The sequence below is a fragment of the Heterodontus francisci genome, chromosome 5, assembly GCF_036365525.1.
Source record: "Heterodontus francisci isolate sHetFra1 chromosome 5, sHetFra1.hap1, whole genome shotgun sequence".
In the NCBI taxonomy this organism is placed as follows: Eukaryota; Metazoa; Chordata; class Chondrichthyes; order Heterodontiformes; family Heterodontidae; genus Heterodontus; species Heterodontus francisci.
Genome location: NC_090375.1, coordinates 94,687,560 through 94,703,947, shown reverse-complemented (window position 1 = coordinate 94,703,947; position 16,388 = coordinate 94,687,560). Strand labels below are relative to the sequence as shown.

General features: G+C 40.1%; 1 protein-coding gene across 3 annotated transcripts in view; it reads right to left on the bottom strand.

Moving 5' to 3' along the window:
- spidr (scaffold protein involved in DNA repair) overlaps positions 1 to 16,388 on the bottom strand; it is a 328,957-nt gene that overhangs the window by 192,112 nt on the left and 120,457 nt on the right. For all 3 annotated transcript variants that reach the window (XM_068031805.1, XM_068031806.1, XM_068031807.1), the window contains one exon: positions 10,082 to 10,301. In XM_068031805.1, coding sequence (XP_067887906.1) covers positions 10,082 to 10,301 — 220 coding nt within the window. The remainder of the gene's footprint in view (positions 1 to 10,081; positions 10,302 to 16,388) is intronic.

The following is a 16,388-nucleotide window of genomic DNA, read 5'->3' as shown; positions in this document are numbered from 1 at the left end:
AAGTCCAATACAATAGTGTAGTAAACTCAATCTAAAGTTCAGCAATTTTTACTGGTGTTTACCTACCTATCTCATTTTGTTAAAAAAAAACTTACATTTGTGTGTTCTTCCGGACTATAAAACCTCTGTTCTTCTCATCACCTTTTGTTGTTATACTTTCATGTCAAACTTACCGTTATTAATTGCTGCGCTACATTTAAAATAGAAACCACCTACATAAACCTTTCAGGTGAAGCAGCAATTTACTTGTACTTAGAATATAGAACAGTACAGCACAGTACAGGCCCTTCGGCCCACGATGTTGTGCCGAACCTTTAACCTACTCTAAGATCAAACTAACTACCGACCCTTCATTCTACTATCATCCATGTACCTATCCAAGAGTCGCTTGAATGCCCCTAATGTATCTGCTTCTACTACCACCGCTGGCAGCGCATTCCACGCACCCACCAGTCTCTGTGTAAAGAACCTACCTCTGACATCTCCCCGAAACCTTCCTCCAATCACCTTAAAATTATGCCCCCTGGTGATAGCCCTTTCCACCCTGGGAAAAAGTCTCTGACTATCCACTCTATCTATGCCTCTCATCATCTTGTACCCCTCTATCAAGTCACCTCCCATCCTTCTTCGCTCCAATGAGAAAAGCCCTAGCTCCCTCAATCTTTCTTCGTAGGACATGCCCTCCAGTCCAGGCAGCATCCTGGTAAATCTCCTCTGCACCCTCTCTAAAGCTTCCACATCCTCCCTACAATGAGGCAACCAGAACTGAACACAATATTCCAAGTGTGGTCAAACCAGGGCCTTATAGAGCTGCAGCATAACCTCGCGGCTCTTAAACTCAATTCCCCTGTTAATGAAAGCCAACACACCATACGCCTTCTTAACAACCCTATCAACTTGGGTGGCAACTTTGAGCGATCTATGGACATGGACCCCAAGATCCCTCTGTTCCTCCACACTACCAAGAATCCTGTCTTTAAGCCTGTATTCTGCATTCAAATTCGACCTTCCAAAATGAATCACTTCATACTTTTCCAGGTTGAACTCCATCTGCCACTTCTCAGCCCAGCTCTGCATCCTGTCAATGTCCCGTTGCAACCTACAACAGCCTTCCACACTATCCACAACTCCAGCAACCTTCGTGTCATTGGCAAACTTGCTAACCCAGCCTTCCACTTCCTCATCCAAGTCATTTATAAAAATCACAAAGAGCAGAGGTCCCAGAACAGATCCTTGTGGAACACCACTGGTCACCGAGCTCCATGCTGAATACTTCCCATCTACTGCCACCCTCTGACTTCTATGGGCCAGCCAATTTTGTATCCAGACAGCCAACTTTCCCTGAATCCCATGCCTCTTTACTTTCTGAATGAGCCTAGCATAGGGAACCTTATCAAACGCCTTGCTAAAATCCATATACACCACATCCACTGATCTTCCTTCATCAATGTGTTTTGTCACATCTTTAAAGAATTCAATAAGGCTTGTGAGGCATGGCCTGCCCCTCACAAAGCCATGCTGACTGTCTCTAATCAAACCATGCTTTTCCAAATAATCATAAATCCTGTCTCTCAGAATCCTCTCCAATAATTTGCCCACTACCGACGTAAGACTGACTGGTCTATAATTCCCAGGGTTATCCCTATTCCCTTTCTTGAACAAGGGAACAACATTTGCCACCCTCCAATCATCCGGTACTACTCCAGTGGACAGTGAAGACGCAAAGATCATCGCCAAAGGCGCAGCAATCTCTTCCCTCGTTTCCCGTAATATCCTTGGGTATATCCCGTCTGGCCCCGGGGACTTATCTGTCCTCATATCATTCAAAATTTTCAGCACATCCTCCCTCTTAACCTCAACCTGTTCGAGCATATCAGCCTGTTCCACGCTGTCCTCACAAACGACCAGGTCCCTCTCACTAGTGAACACTGAAGCAAAGTATTCATTTAGGACCTCCCCTACCTCAGGCACAAGTTCCCTCCACTATCCCTGATCGGCCCTACCCTCACTCTGGCCATCCTCTTGTTCCTCACACAGGTGTAGAACGCCTTGGGATTTTCCTTAATCCTACCCGCCAAAACTTTTTCATGTCCCCTTCTAGCTCTCCTAAATCCATTCTTCAGTTCCTTCCTGGCTACCTTGTAACCCTCTAGAGCCCTGTCTGATCCTTGCTTCCTCAACCTTAAGTAAGCTTCCTTCTTCCTCTTCACTAGCTGTTCCACATCTCTTGTCATCCAAGGTTCCTTCACCCTACCATGCCTTCCCTGTCTCATCAGGACAAACCTATCCAGCAGTCGCAGCAAGTGCTCCCTAAACAACCTCCACATTTCTGTCGTTTTCTTTCAATGTAGTATACTGTATTCGCTGCTCACAATGTGGTCTCCTCTACATTGGGGAGACCAAACGCAGATTGGGTGACCGCGTTGCGGAACACCTCCGCTCAGTCCAAAAGCATGACTCCGAGCTTCCGGTTGCTTGCCATTTCAACATCCCCCCCTGCTCTCATGCCCACGTATCTGTCCTGGGCTTGCTGCATTGTTCAGTGAACATCAACGCAAGCTCGAGGAACAGCATCTCATTTACCGATTAAGCACTCTACAGCCTGCCGGACTGAACATTTGAGTTAAATAATTTCAGAGCGTGACGGGCCCCCCTTTTGATTTTTAGTTGTTTTATTTGTTTATTTTGTTTCATCATTAATTTTTTTACCATCTGCCTACCCACTGTTTTTTTTTCACGTTTGTGCTTTGGGCCAGGGCTGTTCATTTTTCTGTCAATTAACACCCTCTCTGCACTAACGCTTTGTCTTTCAGCTCACCATTAACATACCATTTGCCTTTGCTCCATGACCTTCTGGTCAGTTTTTTTCGGTGACCCCTCCATACTATCAGCACCTTGCCTTTTGTTATCTCTTGCCCCACACCCACTTTATTTGCTTAAAAACTATTACATTTTGAACATTTGCCAGTTCTGATGAAGGATCACTGACCTAAAACGTTAACTCTGCTTCTCTCTCCACAGATGCTGTCAGACCTGCTGAGTATTTCCAGCATTTCTTGTTTTTATTATGTAAATCTTTTACTCTATTGCTGTACAATCTGACCATTCGGTGACAAAACAGTGACCTAGAAATTCGATTGTGTGGCCTCGTTTTGAGTATTAAATGGCCTCCAAGCCTTCAATATGGCAAGCCGGAAAAGCACATTCATTATGAGCTGCAAGTGCTCTGGCTGCCATATTGGTGTAGGCAAAAAAAAAATACAGGGCCAACACAAGAAGCAACCGATTGGCCCTCTGCCTATTCCAATAAAGGGATTAACATTGTTTGTAGCACCCTCTGCAATATTGGGTTGTCCTGAACAGAGCCAACACAGCCGGCAGCATTCAAGAAAATCAGGTCCACATGCGGCCCAACGTAAGCGGTGCAGGTTGCAACCAAGGCGGCAAGTATTTAAAATATGCTTACCTGAATGTGGAGCATGAAAGAACAGGAACATTCTTCCCTACTCCACTTTAACACCATGTGGACCACTGATTGTAATGGGTGTAAGGAGGATGGTTACAATCACCAGAGATAGCAATAATTAATGACCTCATAGTTAAGGCACCCCTCGGTATCAGTGATCATAATATGATTGAATTTTACATTCAGTTTGAGGGAGAGAAGAGTGGCTTAAACTTAAATAAGGGCAATTATGAGGGCATGAAAGCAGAGCTAGCTAAACTGAACTGGCAAATCGGGTTAAGGGATAGGTCGATAGAGATGCAGTGGCAGACATTTAAGGGGATATTTCAGAATACACAGAATAGATACATTTCAACAAGAAAGAAAAAATCCAAGGGTGGGACCCGCCATCCATGGTTAACTAAAACAGTTAAAGATAGTATCAAACTTAAAGAAAAAGCTTATAATTGTGCAAAGATGAGAGGCAAGTCAGAAGATTGGACAGAATATAAAAAACAGCAACAAAGGACTAAAAGATTGATAAGGAAGGTAAAATTAGAGCACAGGAGAAAGATAGCTAGTAATATAAAGACAGATAGTAAGACTTTCTATAGATATTCAAAAAAAGAGTTAACATAGTGAGCATTGGTCGTATAAAAAGTGAGTCTGGGGAATTAGCAATGGATAATAAGGAGATGGCAGATGAACTGAACAGATATTTTGCATCGATCTTCACTATTGAGGATATATGTAACATCCCAGGATTAGCTGCAAGTCAGGAAATGGAAGCGAGGGAGGAACTCAAGAAAATTACAATCACCAGGGGAGTGGTACTGAACAAATTGTTGGAGCTGCGGGTTGACAAATCCCCGGGTCCTGATGGACTTCATCCTAGGGTGTTCAAAGAAGTGGCTAGTGAGATAGTTGATGCGTTAGTTTTAATTTTCCAAAATCCCCTAGATTCGGGGAAGGCTCCGTTAGATTGGAAAATAGCGAATGTAACTCCTTTATTCAAAAAGGGAGAGAGACAGAAAGCAGGAAACTACAGGCCAGTTAGCTTAACATCTGTCTTAGGGAAAATGTTAGAAACTATTATTAAAGATGTTATTGCAGGGCATTTAGAAAAATTCAAGGTAATCAGGCAGAGTCAACATGGTTTTGTGAAAGGGAAATCATGTTTAACAAACTTATTGGAGTTCTTTGAAGGAATTACATGTGCTGTGGATAAAGGGGAACCAGTGGATGTAGTGTACTTAAATTTCCAGAAGGCATTTGATAAGGTGCCATATCAAAGGTTATTGCAGAAAATAAAAGCTCATGGTGTAGGGGGTAACATATTGGCATGGATAGAAGATTGGCTAGTTAACAGGAAACAGAGAGTAGGCATAACTGGGTCATTTTCTGGTTGGCAAGATATAACAAGGAGTGTGCCACAGCGATCTATGCTGAGGCCTCAACTTTTTACAATTTATATAAATGGCTGAAATGAAGGAACCGAAGGTATGGTTGCTAAATTTGCTGATAATACAAAGATAGGTAGGAAAGTGACTTGTGAAGAGAACATAAGGGGGTTACAAAGGGATACAGATAGGTTAAGTGAGTGGGCAAAGATCTGGCAAATGGAGAATATTGTGGGAAAGTGGGAAATTGTCCACTTTGGCAGGAAGAATAAAAAAGCATATTATCTAAGTGGTGAGAGATTGCAGAGCTCGGAGATGCAGAGGGTGTCCTAGTGCATGAATCGCAAAAGGTTAGTTTGCAGGTACAGCACATAATTAGGAAAGCTAATAGAATGTTATTGTTTATCCCGAGGGGAATTGAATACAAAAGTAGGGAGGTTATGCTTTAGCTATACAGTGCATTGGTGAGACCACATCTGGAGTACTGTGGACAGTACTGGTCTTCTTATTTAAGGAAGGATGTAAATGCGTTGCAGGCAGTACAGAGAAGGTTTACCAGACTAATATCTGGAATGGGCGGGCTGTCTTACGAGGTAAGATTGGCTAGGCTAGGCTTGTATCCGCTGGAATTTAGAAGAGTAAGAGGCGACTTGATTGAAACATATAATATCCTGAGGGGTCTTGACAGGGTGGATATGGAAAGGATGTTTCCCCTTGTGGGAGAATTTCAAACTAGGGGTCACTGTTTAAAAATAAGGGGTCGCCCATTGAAGACAGAGATGAGGAGAAATTTTTTCTCTGAGGGTCGTGAGTCTTCGGAATTCTCTTCCTCAAAAGGTAGTGGAAGTAGAGTCTTCGATTATTTTTAAGGCAGAGGTAGATAGATTCTTGATGAGCAAGGGGGTGGAAGCTTATCGGGGGTAGGTGGATATGTGGAGTAATCATTTCAGCCATGTACTTATTGAATGGTGTAGCAGGCTCAAGGGGTCGCATGGCCTAGTCCTGCTCCTAATTCGTATGTTCGTATGTAATCACCACACCACCACCCATCCTAATTGCATCCCACCCCCCTAACATTCCTGGCCACTGTTACCCTCCCTCTCAATAGTTACCCCCCCTCAACCAGCCCACTGCTCCAAGTCATTCTCCTTTAACAACTTGTGTGAGGGTTGCAGTAGCCTGATTTTCAAGTCCTCTACTTCAGCAAGTGACCTGGGGCCAGCTTTAAAGATAATGAAGGCAGAGGCCCAAAATTATGTATGCCTTCAGCCTATCCACTCAAGCTCAGCGACTGAGGTCTGCACCTAGTTTTTGGGTGTATTCTAATTTCTAGACCATTTCAGAGAAAATTATTTCTGAATAGCTTTCATCCATCATTTGGTTTTCTCAATAACTGCAATTTCTAATGTCCAATATATGTGTTTAAAAAATTAAAATTACATATTGCACAACAACATTGTTACATTTATCCACTCTATTGTTTTTTTATGCCTTTTAATACCTCCATTGAAGGTTTTTCTTGGTGGTCTCAGCCATTCCAAAAGGGTTGGACTTAGATTTGAAATATTTGACCATGGCTGACACTATTAGGTGAATTTGGATCGTGGAGTCTGGACATGTGCCGTACACCCAATTTCCAGGTTGCATGAATACTGTTCAATCAACTGAACTGAGATTTCTCTCTAGCTTCCAGCAATTTCTGATAAGCTGCTTTTCAAAATTATTTGAAGCAAGCCGGAGGATAAATTTCAAAAGAATTAATCAAGCAAAGTTTAAACAGAGTTATCTTTCTTGTTAAACTGCATGTGCAAAACTGAGGTCGGAGAAAAAGAAACAACTAATGCACCGTATGGTAGCTCTTATTTTATATTCCAAACATTTCTTAAAGTACGTTAAGCTGAGGGGGTGCCTTTCATCAAAATTTGCACTTATTTTTTTTAAAGTTAAATTTCAAAATAAAAATTCTTTACCATCTGTGTTGGCAGTTAGAAAATGTAAACATTTTAATTATTAACAGCTGTAGGGCACAGGGATGCAAACAATGTCTTTCCTCATCTAAATTTGAGTTTTTATTCCAAATTAAAATATTAGGTGAATTTTGAAAGGTCGAATTATCACCTGGGTTTTGTTAACATCCCATCATTCCCAGATGCTCCCTCCAAGGGGTAGTGAGGCACCAGTGGCCCAGTTACCTTCAAACCATTTGTCTTCATCACCTACATTCCCCTACTGTATTTTTCCTGAAAGAGGTTTCATTTGATTTGAAAAACAACTTACTTTTTATACCTTTAAAATCTAATTAGGTTGCGGAAGACACTGCCTGTCTGCCCCTCTCTATCTATATTTTTCTCTCTCACAGGTGTCAGCAATTAGAATGTTTCCATTTTCTAACTACCAATTAAGTACAAATGAGGTAATTAGTGACTGTTTTCTACAAAATTTGAAGTAAAACTCATCATAAACTTTACCTGAATAAACCTTTTCAAATTTGGCTCCATTCCATACATCTTACCTACCATCTTGTTTTGTATACTAGACTTCAAAGAATGTGACAAATCAAAAATTAGCACATAAATAAAGGAGCATATATTGATAGTGGAGGCTACTTAATTAAATTTTGCAGAGAAAAAAGGAGAGCATCTGGGAATTCAACCAAACTCCAAAACATAAATAAGAATCTCAGAATAAAAATGCAATTTCACTCATTCAGTACTGTCAACTGGTAATGATGCATCTTGTGTTGCATGGCATAACATTTCCTTACAAAATAGTGCATCCTCCAACTCACCATGAATAATAGATCTGCTAGCAATTATACCTGTGTAATATAGTAAAAATCTTGCACCTGGCAGACACTTCGTTTGTCACACTTAGTTGCTGTGTCATGATATTCTAGCATCTGAATGCCATAATCTGATGACAATGGGAGTAAACACCTGGGGCAGAAAGGAAATGCACACTAACTTGACTTATTATTTATGGGGGGGGGCTTATATTTATTATGTGTGGGGGTCTTTATGTATATAGCTAAGGATCTTGCTTTTTTGTGCAAGGGCTTGGAATCTTGCACAAGGAGATATTTAGATTTACTATTCATCAGGCCTCACATTTCTGGGAAATCATGTGAACATCTCACTGATGTGGACACATGTATCCTGTCCGCAGCTCCAAAAGATTGGATACCCTTAAAGGGAACCTCTGCAGCAGTTAACAATGTTAGTTGTGCCGTAATTGATAGAAATGTACAACAAAATGAGTGCACTTACTTTTGTCTTCCTCATGATAATAAAAAGGCCATTTCTCATTTGCAGCCAAGTATAAGTGACTGCATTGACTTGGGTGGTGACTTCATGCAACTTGCACTTGAGTGGCATTCAGTCTCATATTAAAGCCATCTCCTGCAGCATGATCTCTAACTCGTATATATCAACAGGTGCAGTTTTGTTCACATTTCTGCCTTGTGCCAATCTAAACAATTACTCAGCTTTTCTACTGCCACTACAAATTTCCCTTCAATGGAAAGCTGTAGAGTCATGATAATGTTTTACCCTCCAGCTAACTATGCTAAGCACCCTGGGCGTGCATTTCCACATGTGGAAGCTTATTTAAATCAAGGAGTGGCATCACCATCACAAAACTTGACCAAGGCAGCTACTGAGCTGCAGCAGCAGGCGCACTCTCGTCATAAGACCAGCTCAGACACAACAGAACTACTTTTCTTGTTTTAGGAGCTGAAGTATGTCCGGTTACCAGTGAATACACTGTACTGTGAAAGAATAGTATCACAAAAACATGCTATGGCGAATAATGATTTTTTTAATCCACTGGCTAGAAATCTGAATTAAATTTAAAAGATAAAAAAAAGATAAAAGGTGGCTCAACTAGCAGCTAAGATGGCCACTCCAATTTGCATCACTATACTCCACATTCCAATGCATCAAGGTGGAGACGGATTGTCTGCCCAGTCCCAGCAAGAACAATGACTTGGGGAATCTGAGTGAACTATCGATTCTGTCCCCATTAGCAAGACATTAAGGCCATCACCTGGACATTAAACTGGTGGAAACGAACCAAAAAACCTAATCGCTTGAACAATGGGACCCTGGTTGTGAGAAGGGAATTCCTAGACGTGGAATGATTAAGTTGCAAGAGGGAATACCCACTGGTAATCACCATGCTTCAATCACTAGGTGACAGTCATATGACAAGCCCACCATCTGTGTGCTGAAGCTGGTGTTTTCTCTGCAGCAACCAGACAAGCAGCTGGAGATTGACAAGAAAAGACCCAAGTGGGGTCCTTCCCCTCTCTCTCGTTCCAACCCACCTTGCAAGCTTCGAGCCCTGCCTGCTGGTCGTAACCACCTAAGCATTTCACTGCTGCAGACAGACCCTTTGAAGGAAATCATCCACATCCCTGTCTCCAGGAGGACCAAATCAGCTGTCCACATCTTCAAACCGGAAGTCTCAGGATCACCGAATTCAACCTAACCACCGAGTCATCAACCTCCACAGACTGTATACCCCTTTTTATTTTTCCGGTTCCTAATTCAAATAATCTATCCTTCCTCACTCTATGACCTATTTTTGTATGTCTGTGAACCTCGAGTGTGTGCGTGTAAGTTGGAGCGTAGTTTATTATTTTACTTAGATTAAGGTACAATAAAGTTAATTTCTTTCTTTGTTAAACGCTTGAAAATCTGTCCAATTGGTTCTTTTTATTATCATAACACGTAAACAGTTAATCACTCACTGAATTGGCAAGTATATCCATTTAAAAAAAATAAACTTGTTGTGGTCAAACAAGGAGAACAAGAGGGGAGCCCTTTGACCCCTCCTCACCAGATCGTAACAATAGCCACAATTTGTTGTAAAAATACTCGGTTTTCTTTTAACCAACTGTAATATGTACAGAAGGAAGTAATATGCATGTAAACTGTTCCATCTAAATAGAATACAGGAAGACACCAGACAGTACAACCTTACGAGCAATATATTTCAATAAAACCTTGGCGAATCCATCATCTAGACATACACTAATTCACCGCAGTTCAGGACTACGGCACCTTTTTTCATTGTGACATCCATTGGTTAGTTACAGGGCTTTTTTAAAAAATCCCTTATTTGATCCTTAACATCATTATAGGATATAAATTATAATAGGTTTATTTCAGGCTTTAACACCTTATTCAAGAAACAATTGAACCAGTTTGTATTTTTTAGGATATATGGCACTCACCATGGTGGATAGACATGAACAGTATCTCCTGCACTGATCCCAAGGTGGGATGCTGTTTCTCTTGTGAATAAAATCTTGAGTGGGTTTTTTCTGGTGCAGCCATCATTTTCAACAGCTTGCTCTGTGGAGGTTTCCATCAATGGCTGACACAAAGTTACAAACATTGAACATTCTTCATGCAAATCCAAGACTTTCACCATCAAAATATCAGCTTTACCACCTGTAACAAGAGACAGGAATACTCTTATTATCCTGCTTTTAGGAATTAAACTTTAGACAGTCTGTCAGTTTCCACCATTTTGCATATTTATCCTCTTCTTCATCTGCATGGCTTCTGCTGCAGAGGGGGTCATTGCACAAACTGTTCTTATGCTGTTACCAATGTCTTCATGCAGCCACTTGTCGGAAGGCAACAAGGACTGCTACCTGTAATTCGTGATTTGTTTTTCCTCTCCCCACAACTCAAATATGAGCTGAGCAGAGCAGAACATGATTTGGATCTGAAATAAAATCAGAAAATGCTGGCAATACACAGTAGGTCAATCAGCATCTGAAAGAGAAAGAGAAATTAATCTTCCAGGTGGGAACTAGAACAGAAACAGAGGGTATTTATGAATCATAACAACACAGGAGGTCGTCATTTGGCCCATCGAGCCAGTGCCGGCTCTCTATGGAACAATCTGATCAGTGCTATTTCCCTGCTCTATCCCCGCAGCCCTGCAAGTTTATTTCCCTCAAGTGCCCATCAAATTTTCTTTTGAAATCATTCACCAGCTCTGATTCCACCAACCCCCACTGACAGTGAATTCCAGGTCATTATCACACGCTGTGTACAAAAAAGTTATTCATCACATTCCCCCCTGCATCTCTTGCCCAAAACCTTAAATCTGTGTCCCCTAGTCCTTTAATGCTAAAACTGAAACAAAGAGGACAAATAAAAATCTACACCACTTGTGTCCCAATATTTATGGTGTAACATAGGCTACAACTTGAGTGACTCAATGCAAAGTTATTTGATCCCAGACCGGGCAATGCAGGTATTACATCTAGCCCCAGTATCCTTAAGACTAGGAAGGAACAATATCTGCCAGGGTTCTCACATATGATCATTATCCAGTGACCCTTCATTTATGGTTGTCCTCTTAAGGACAGGAGTGGGTTCAGCTGCAATAGTCCTACTATTGAATAACCTGCCAGTGTTCATTGATTAAGCACATACAAAGAATAGTCATTCGGAACACAGGAAAAGGAGTAGGCTATTTAGACCCTCAAGCCTGTTCCACCATTCAATGAGATCATGGCGCAGATGTGACCTAACTCCATATACCTGCCTTTGCCCCATATCCCTCAATAACTTTGGTTAACAGAAATATATCAATCTCAGATTTAAAATTAACAATTGACCCAGCATCAACTGTCATTTGCAAAAGAGAGTTCCAAACTTCTGTTACCCGTTTCGTGTAGAAGTGCTTCCTCATTTAATTCCTGAAAGGTCTGGATCTTTTTAGGCTGTACCCCCAGTCCTAAATTCCCCAACCAGTGGAATTGGTTTATTTACCTTATTAGTTCCCCTAATAGATTAAACTTTGATCAAATCACCCCTTAATCTTCTAAATTCCAGGAATACAACCCTAGTTTCTGTGATCTCTCCTAGTAATTTAACCCTTGCAAGTCCAGGTACCATTCTATTAAATCTACACTGCACTCCCTCCAAGGCCAACATATACTTTCTAAGGTGTGGTGCCCAGAACTGCTCACAATACTCCAGGTGTGGTCTTACCAGCTGCAGCATGACTTCTAACACCTTGTATTAAAGTCCTCTAGATATAAAGGTCAGTTTTTCATTTGTCTGTTTGATTATTTTTGGACCTGACCATGATATTTTAATGATCTATGGATTTGGGCCTCCACTGCTTCCAGCTTTTCACCATTTAGAATGTGCGCTGATCTATCATTTTTAGATCCAAAGTGGATGTCCTTATAGTTGTCTATATTGAAACCCATTTGCCACAGTTTTGGCCATTCACTTAATCTATCGTTTTTCGTCCAGCACAGACACGATGGTCCAAATGGCCACTTTCTGTGCCTTAAACTTTCTATGATTTCTATGATTTTTTCAACATCTCTTTGTAATTTTATGGTTCCAGCTACACTGCTTAAAACGTCACCTATCTTTGTGATATTGGAAAATCTGGATATATGGCTTTCCATCCTGTCATCCAAGTCTTTTAAAAAAAAATACAGTGAATAGTTGAGGCCCCAGCACAGATCCCTGTGGGGCACAAGTCTCATGCTGCCAATTAGAGCACATGCCCATGACCCCTACACTCTGTCTCCAGCTGCTTAGTCGATTTCCTAACCAGACAATAATTTTCCCTCAATTTCAAGAGTTTCAACTTCAGCTAACAGTCTCTTATGAGGAATTTTATCGAATGCCATCTGGAAGTACGTATAAATAATATCCATAGACATTCCCCAATACTTTAGTCACCTCTTCAAATAAAATTCTATCAGATTTGTCAGGCATGACCGATCCTTTATAAACCTGTGCTGCCTCTCACTGATCAGTTGGAAATTTTTAAGGTGCTCTGTCACGCCATCCTTAATTATAGACTCCAGTAATTTCCTGACAATAGATGTTAGGTGAACTGGTCTACAAGTCCCTGGTTTCCTTCTCTCATCTTTCTTAAATAGCAGAGTGAAAAATACAACTTTTCAATCTAAAGGAACAGGGGTGGAGGCTGCATCCTCACCCATGGAATGAACCCCACCGTGGCTTACAGCCTTTATAAAGGACAGATGAATGAAGAAAATGAAGGAAGTTTAGTAACAGATTACAAGAAATTATCTTTCATGATTTTCTATTCATTTTTATGTGGAGGCTGAGTTAACTAAGAACGTGTCCTATGCATTGCGCAGCATTACATATGTAACATAGTTTACTTTTTCTAATAACTATTAGTATTTATAAAACTAGCAAGAAAAAGCTTAGTTTAGTTTAGAATTACAGCACTGAAACAGGCCCTTCGGCCCACCGAGTCTGTGCCAACCATCAACCACCCATTTATACTAATCCTACACTAATTCCATATTCCTACCACATCCCCACCTTCCCTATATATTTCCCTACCACCTACCTATACTAGAGGCGTGTACAAGATATTCTTCAAGATAAAGACTCCTGAAAATCTCTCAAAAATAAAGGCAGTACAATACTGCAAGTTCAGATGACTAAACAAATTTGTGAATCATTCCATTTCAAAAAAATGAATTAATGAAAAATTCCACAAATAATCCAAAAATTCAAATTCAACTTGAATGCTTCAGCTCCCATATCACTTTGAATCCAACACTTATGTTTCACTTGCAATACAGTGTTAGCACATGGATTACAAGATGATCACAACTGCCATTTCCATATTCACCTCCTTGCATGTCTCATTCCCATGTTCTTTTTGGTTTAATGAAACTATCAGCCAGTCACAGGTAATGAGAGGATGCCTTGTAGCTCATGTTCAGCAAGCAGCACAGAAATGTAAAGTTTGAGGGTTTGTGGCCATTTCTGATAGCCGCTGTCAGATCAGTGACTATAATATACAAGAAAATACATACTGGGTAAAGGCAAACAATTCTTACACATCTGGTTCAGTGTTTTTTTTTTTGACTCCCCCAGGAGGTTTTATGTTTGTAGGTGGGTTGGGAGGTAGGAAATGTCTCGTCATGATGCTCCAGCCATCATGAGTGTGGGACATATTTGGTGGACGAACTAGTCTTTTTATTCCCGTCATAAACCTATGTATTTTATGTTATGTGGCTTCTGAATAGGTCTGCTGCAGACTGGATGAGTTACATTCCGACCGAATATCATGACAGACACATTAATGATGGAGGCCAGGTATTAATTAAGCATCTCAATACATGCAGTAATTAAATAAATATTAGCTATTTTGGTCTGTGTTTCTTGGTTTAACTTACATTTTAAAGGCCGAAATTACACCTTCATTGGGAAGCAATCTGTCTCATTAGCTTGTTTAAGTGGCTGCCAGAATAACTGTTTGAAACTAATGCACAAATATTTCTACTTTCAAATGATCAGGAGACATTACAGCAATTGTTCTGACATGACTATTTTATTGGCAATGGCAACTATCGTGGAACTGTGGGTTTCCCGAAGGAAATCCCCCTATATTTATGCTTTTAGAAGAGGAGGAAGGATATCTGAAAAGTCAGGCTGCACTTGAGGAATTCTGCACTCACCAACTTATATCACTCATATCTACATCTATATAAGATGCTTTGTCAACGGATTTGTATAGGAACCCATAACTGGTCTAACTCCATGAATACAATATGCAAAAACCTGAATAACTTGGATGCTGGATGGTTCTTCAGGAGAAAAAGTGCATTGTTTAGTTGTGTAGGATTAATGTTACAGTAATATAGCTACACCCGCTGATACACTGGGAAAATCTTAAACTTTATTTTTAATGTTGATGTTTAATTTCTCAACATTAAAATTTAACTAATGTTTACAACATATAAGGAATGTCTCAGAAACATGTGCAATAATTCACGTATAGCAATCTCTTGTCACAAAAGCAGAGAGTAGTATGGTAATCAATCATGTAACTTGGGGCTCTACCTCTATTATTACAATTTCATAAAAATTAATAATTAATATTAGAGGTTTCAACAATGTTTTACCTGAATTTGGGTTTGCAAAAATGCTACTATAAAACAAACAGGAATGGAGTGCATAACGTGCATCAAACCAAACCTGAGCAAATTCGTAATTTCTTATGCAATACAAAAAAAAATCTGACTTTACAAACAGTGGACAAATTCACAGATGGACATACATACGCAATCTTTTGCAAAATTATCATAAACATGTTTTCATTAAAGGTGAAATGCTAACTGTATGCATAATTTTTCCTTACTGGACTAGTTCAGATATTATGTTATGTCTGCTGTATAATTTCAATGCAAGTTACTACCTACTGCAAAAGTGCCAGATGGACAACTGAGCGCAATGACAAATTCTTCATTCTGACAAATGAACCTTTTTATTACAAACACAGTACTGCTTTTCTATTCTTCAGATCATTATCTCAGTGAACTGTCAAAGTTATACCTTGATTCATAATGGAAACTATTACAAAAGGCATGTAAAGAAACACTTCCTGTTGTCTATATACACACACACATATTACTTTCATGAATACAACAAATACAAATATGTTTTACCAAACTATTATATTCTCTGGTATTTAGAAGCATGAGGTGTGAGTTTATCGAAACATATATACATATTCTTAGAGGGCTTGAGAGGGTACATGCTGAGTGGTTCTTTCCTATGGTTGGAGTCGAGAACTAGGGGTCATAGTCTCAGGATAAGGAGGCCAGCCATTTAGTGCCGAGATGAGGAGACATTTCTTCACAGCGAGGGTTGTGCATCTTTGGAATTCTGTACCCCAGAGGGCTGTGGATGCTCAGTCATTAAGTATATTCAAGACTGAGATTGACAGATTTTTGGGCACTAAGGGAATCAAGAAATATAGGGATAGGGTGAGAAAGTGGAGGCAACATAAAAGTTCAGCCATGGCCTTATTGAATGACAGAGCTGGCTCGAGGGGCCATTTGGCCTATTCCTGCTCCTATGTCTTATGTTTTTCTAAACAGTTACACATTATTCTTCATGCAAAGACCCTCTGTAGTATTTGTGTTAAGCTCCTAAAGCATTTTTTGACAAGTCTGATTTATTCCATCAGAAGAATTCTGCTCCAGCTGCTGAAGTTCTTTTTTATTCTTTCCCAAGAATATGATTTACGTTTTCAATAACAGGCACAAAGCTAACCTGCTATACAACAAAAAAAAAATACAAAATAGAAAAAATATACTTCAAGATTATCCATTTGTTATTGCTCTAGTCCAACAATTTTACTCTAAGTCTGGCCAGCAAGATTATTTATCTGATGGCAGCCATCACTTCCTGCTTGCCACAGAAAAACATGAAGTTTGACGATATTATAATTGACTTCTTTGCCATTTGATTGGCTAAAAAAAACTAACTCTGCAACTTGTTTAAACCAATCACGTCAATTTATTTTTTCCAAGACTATTTGTATCTCTAAATTAGAATAGGCATGTTCAAGGCTTTGAAACTCAGATGACATGTAAAACTAAATGTTAAAATAAAGGGGGAGGAAAAAAGTACTGGATAGGTTTATCTTTGAACACCTGCTGAACACCCAACAGGTTCTGCGCATCTGTCAAACAGGATCACACAATTTTCCGGCGTTGGACC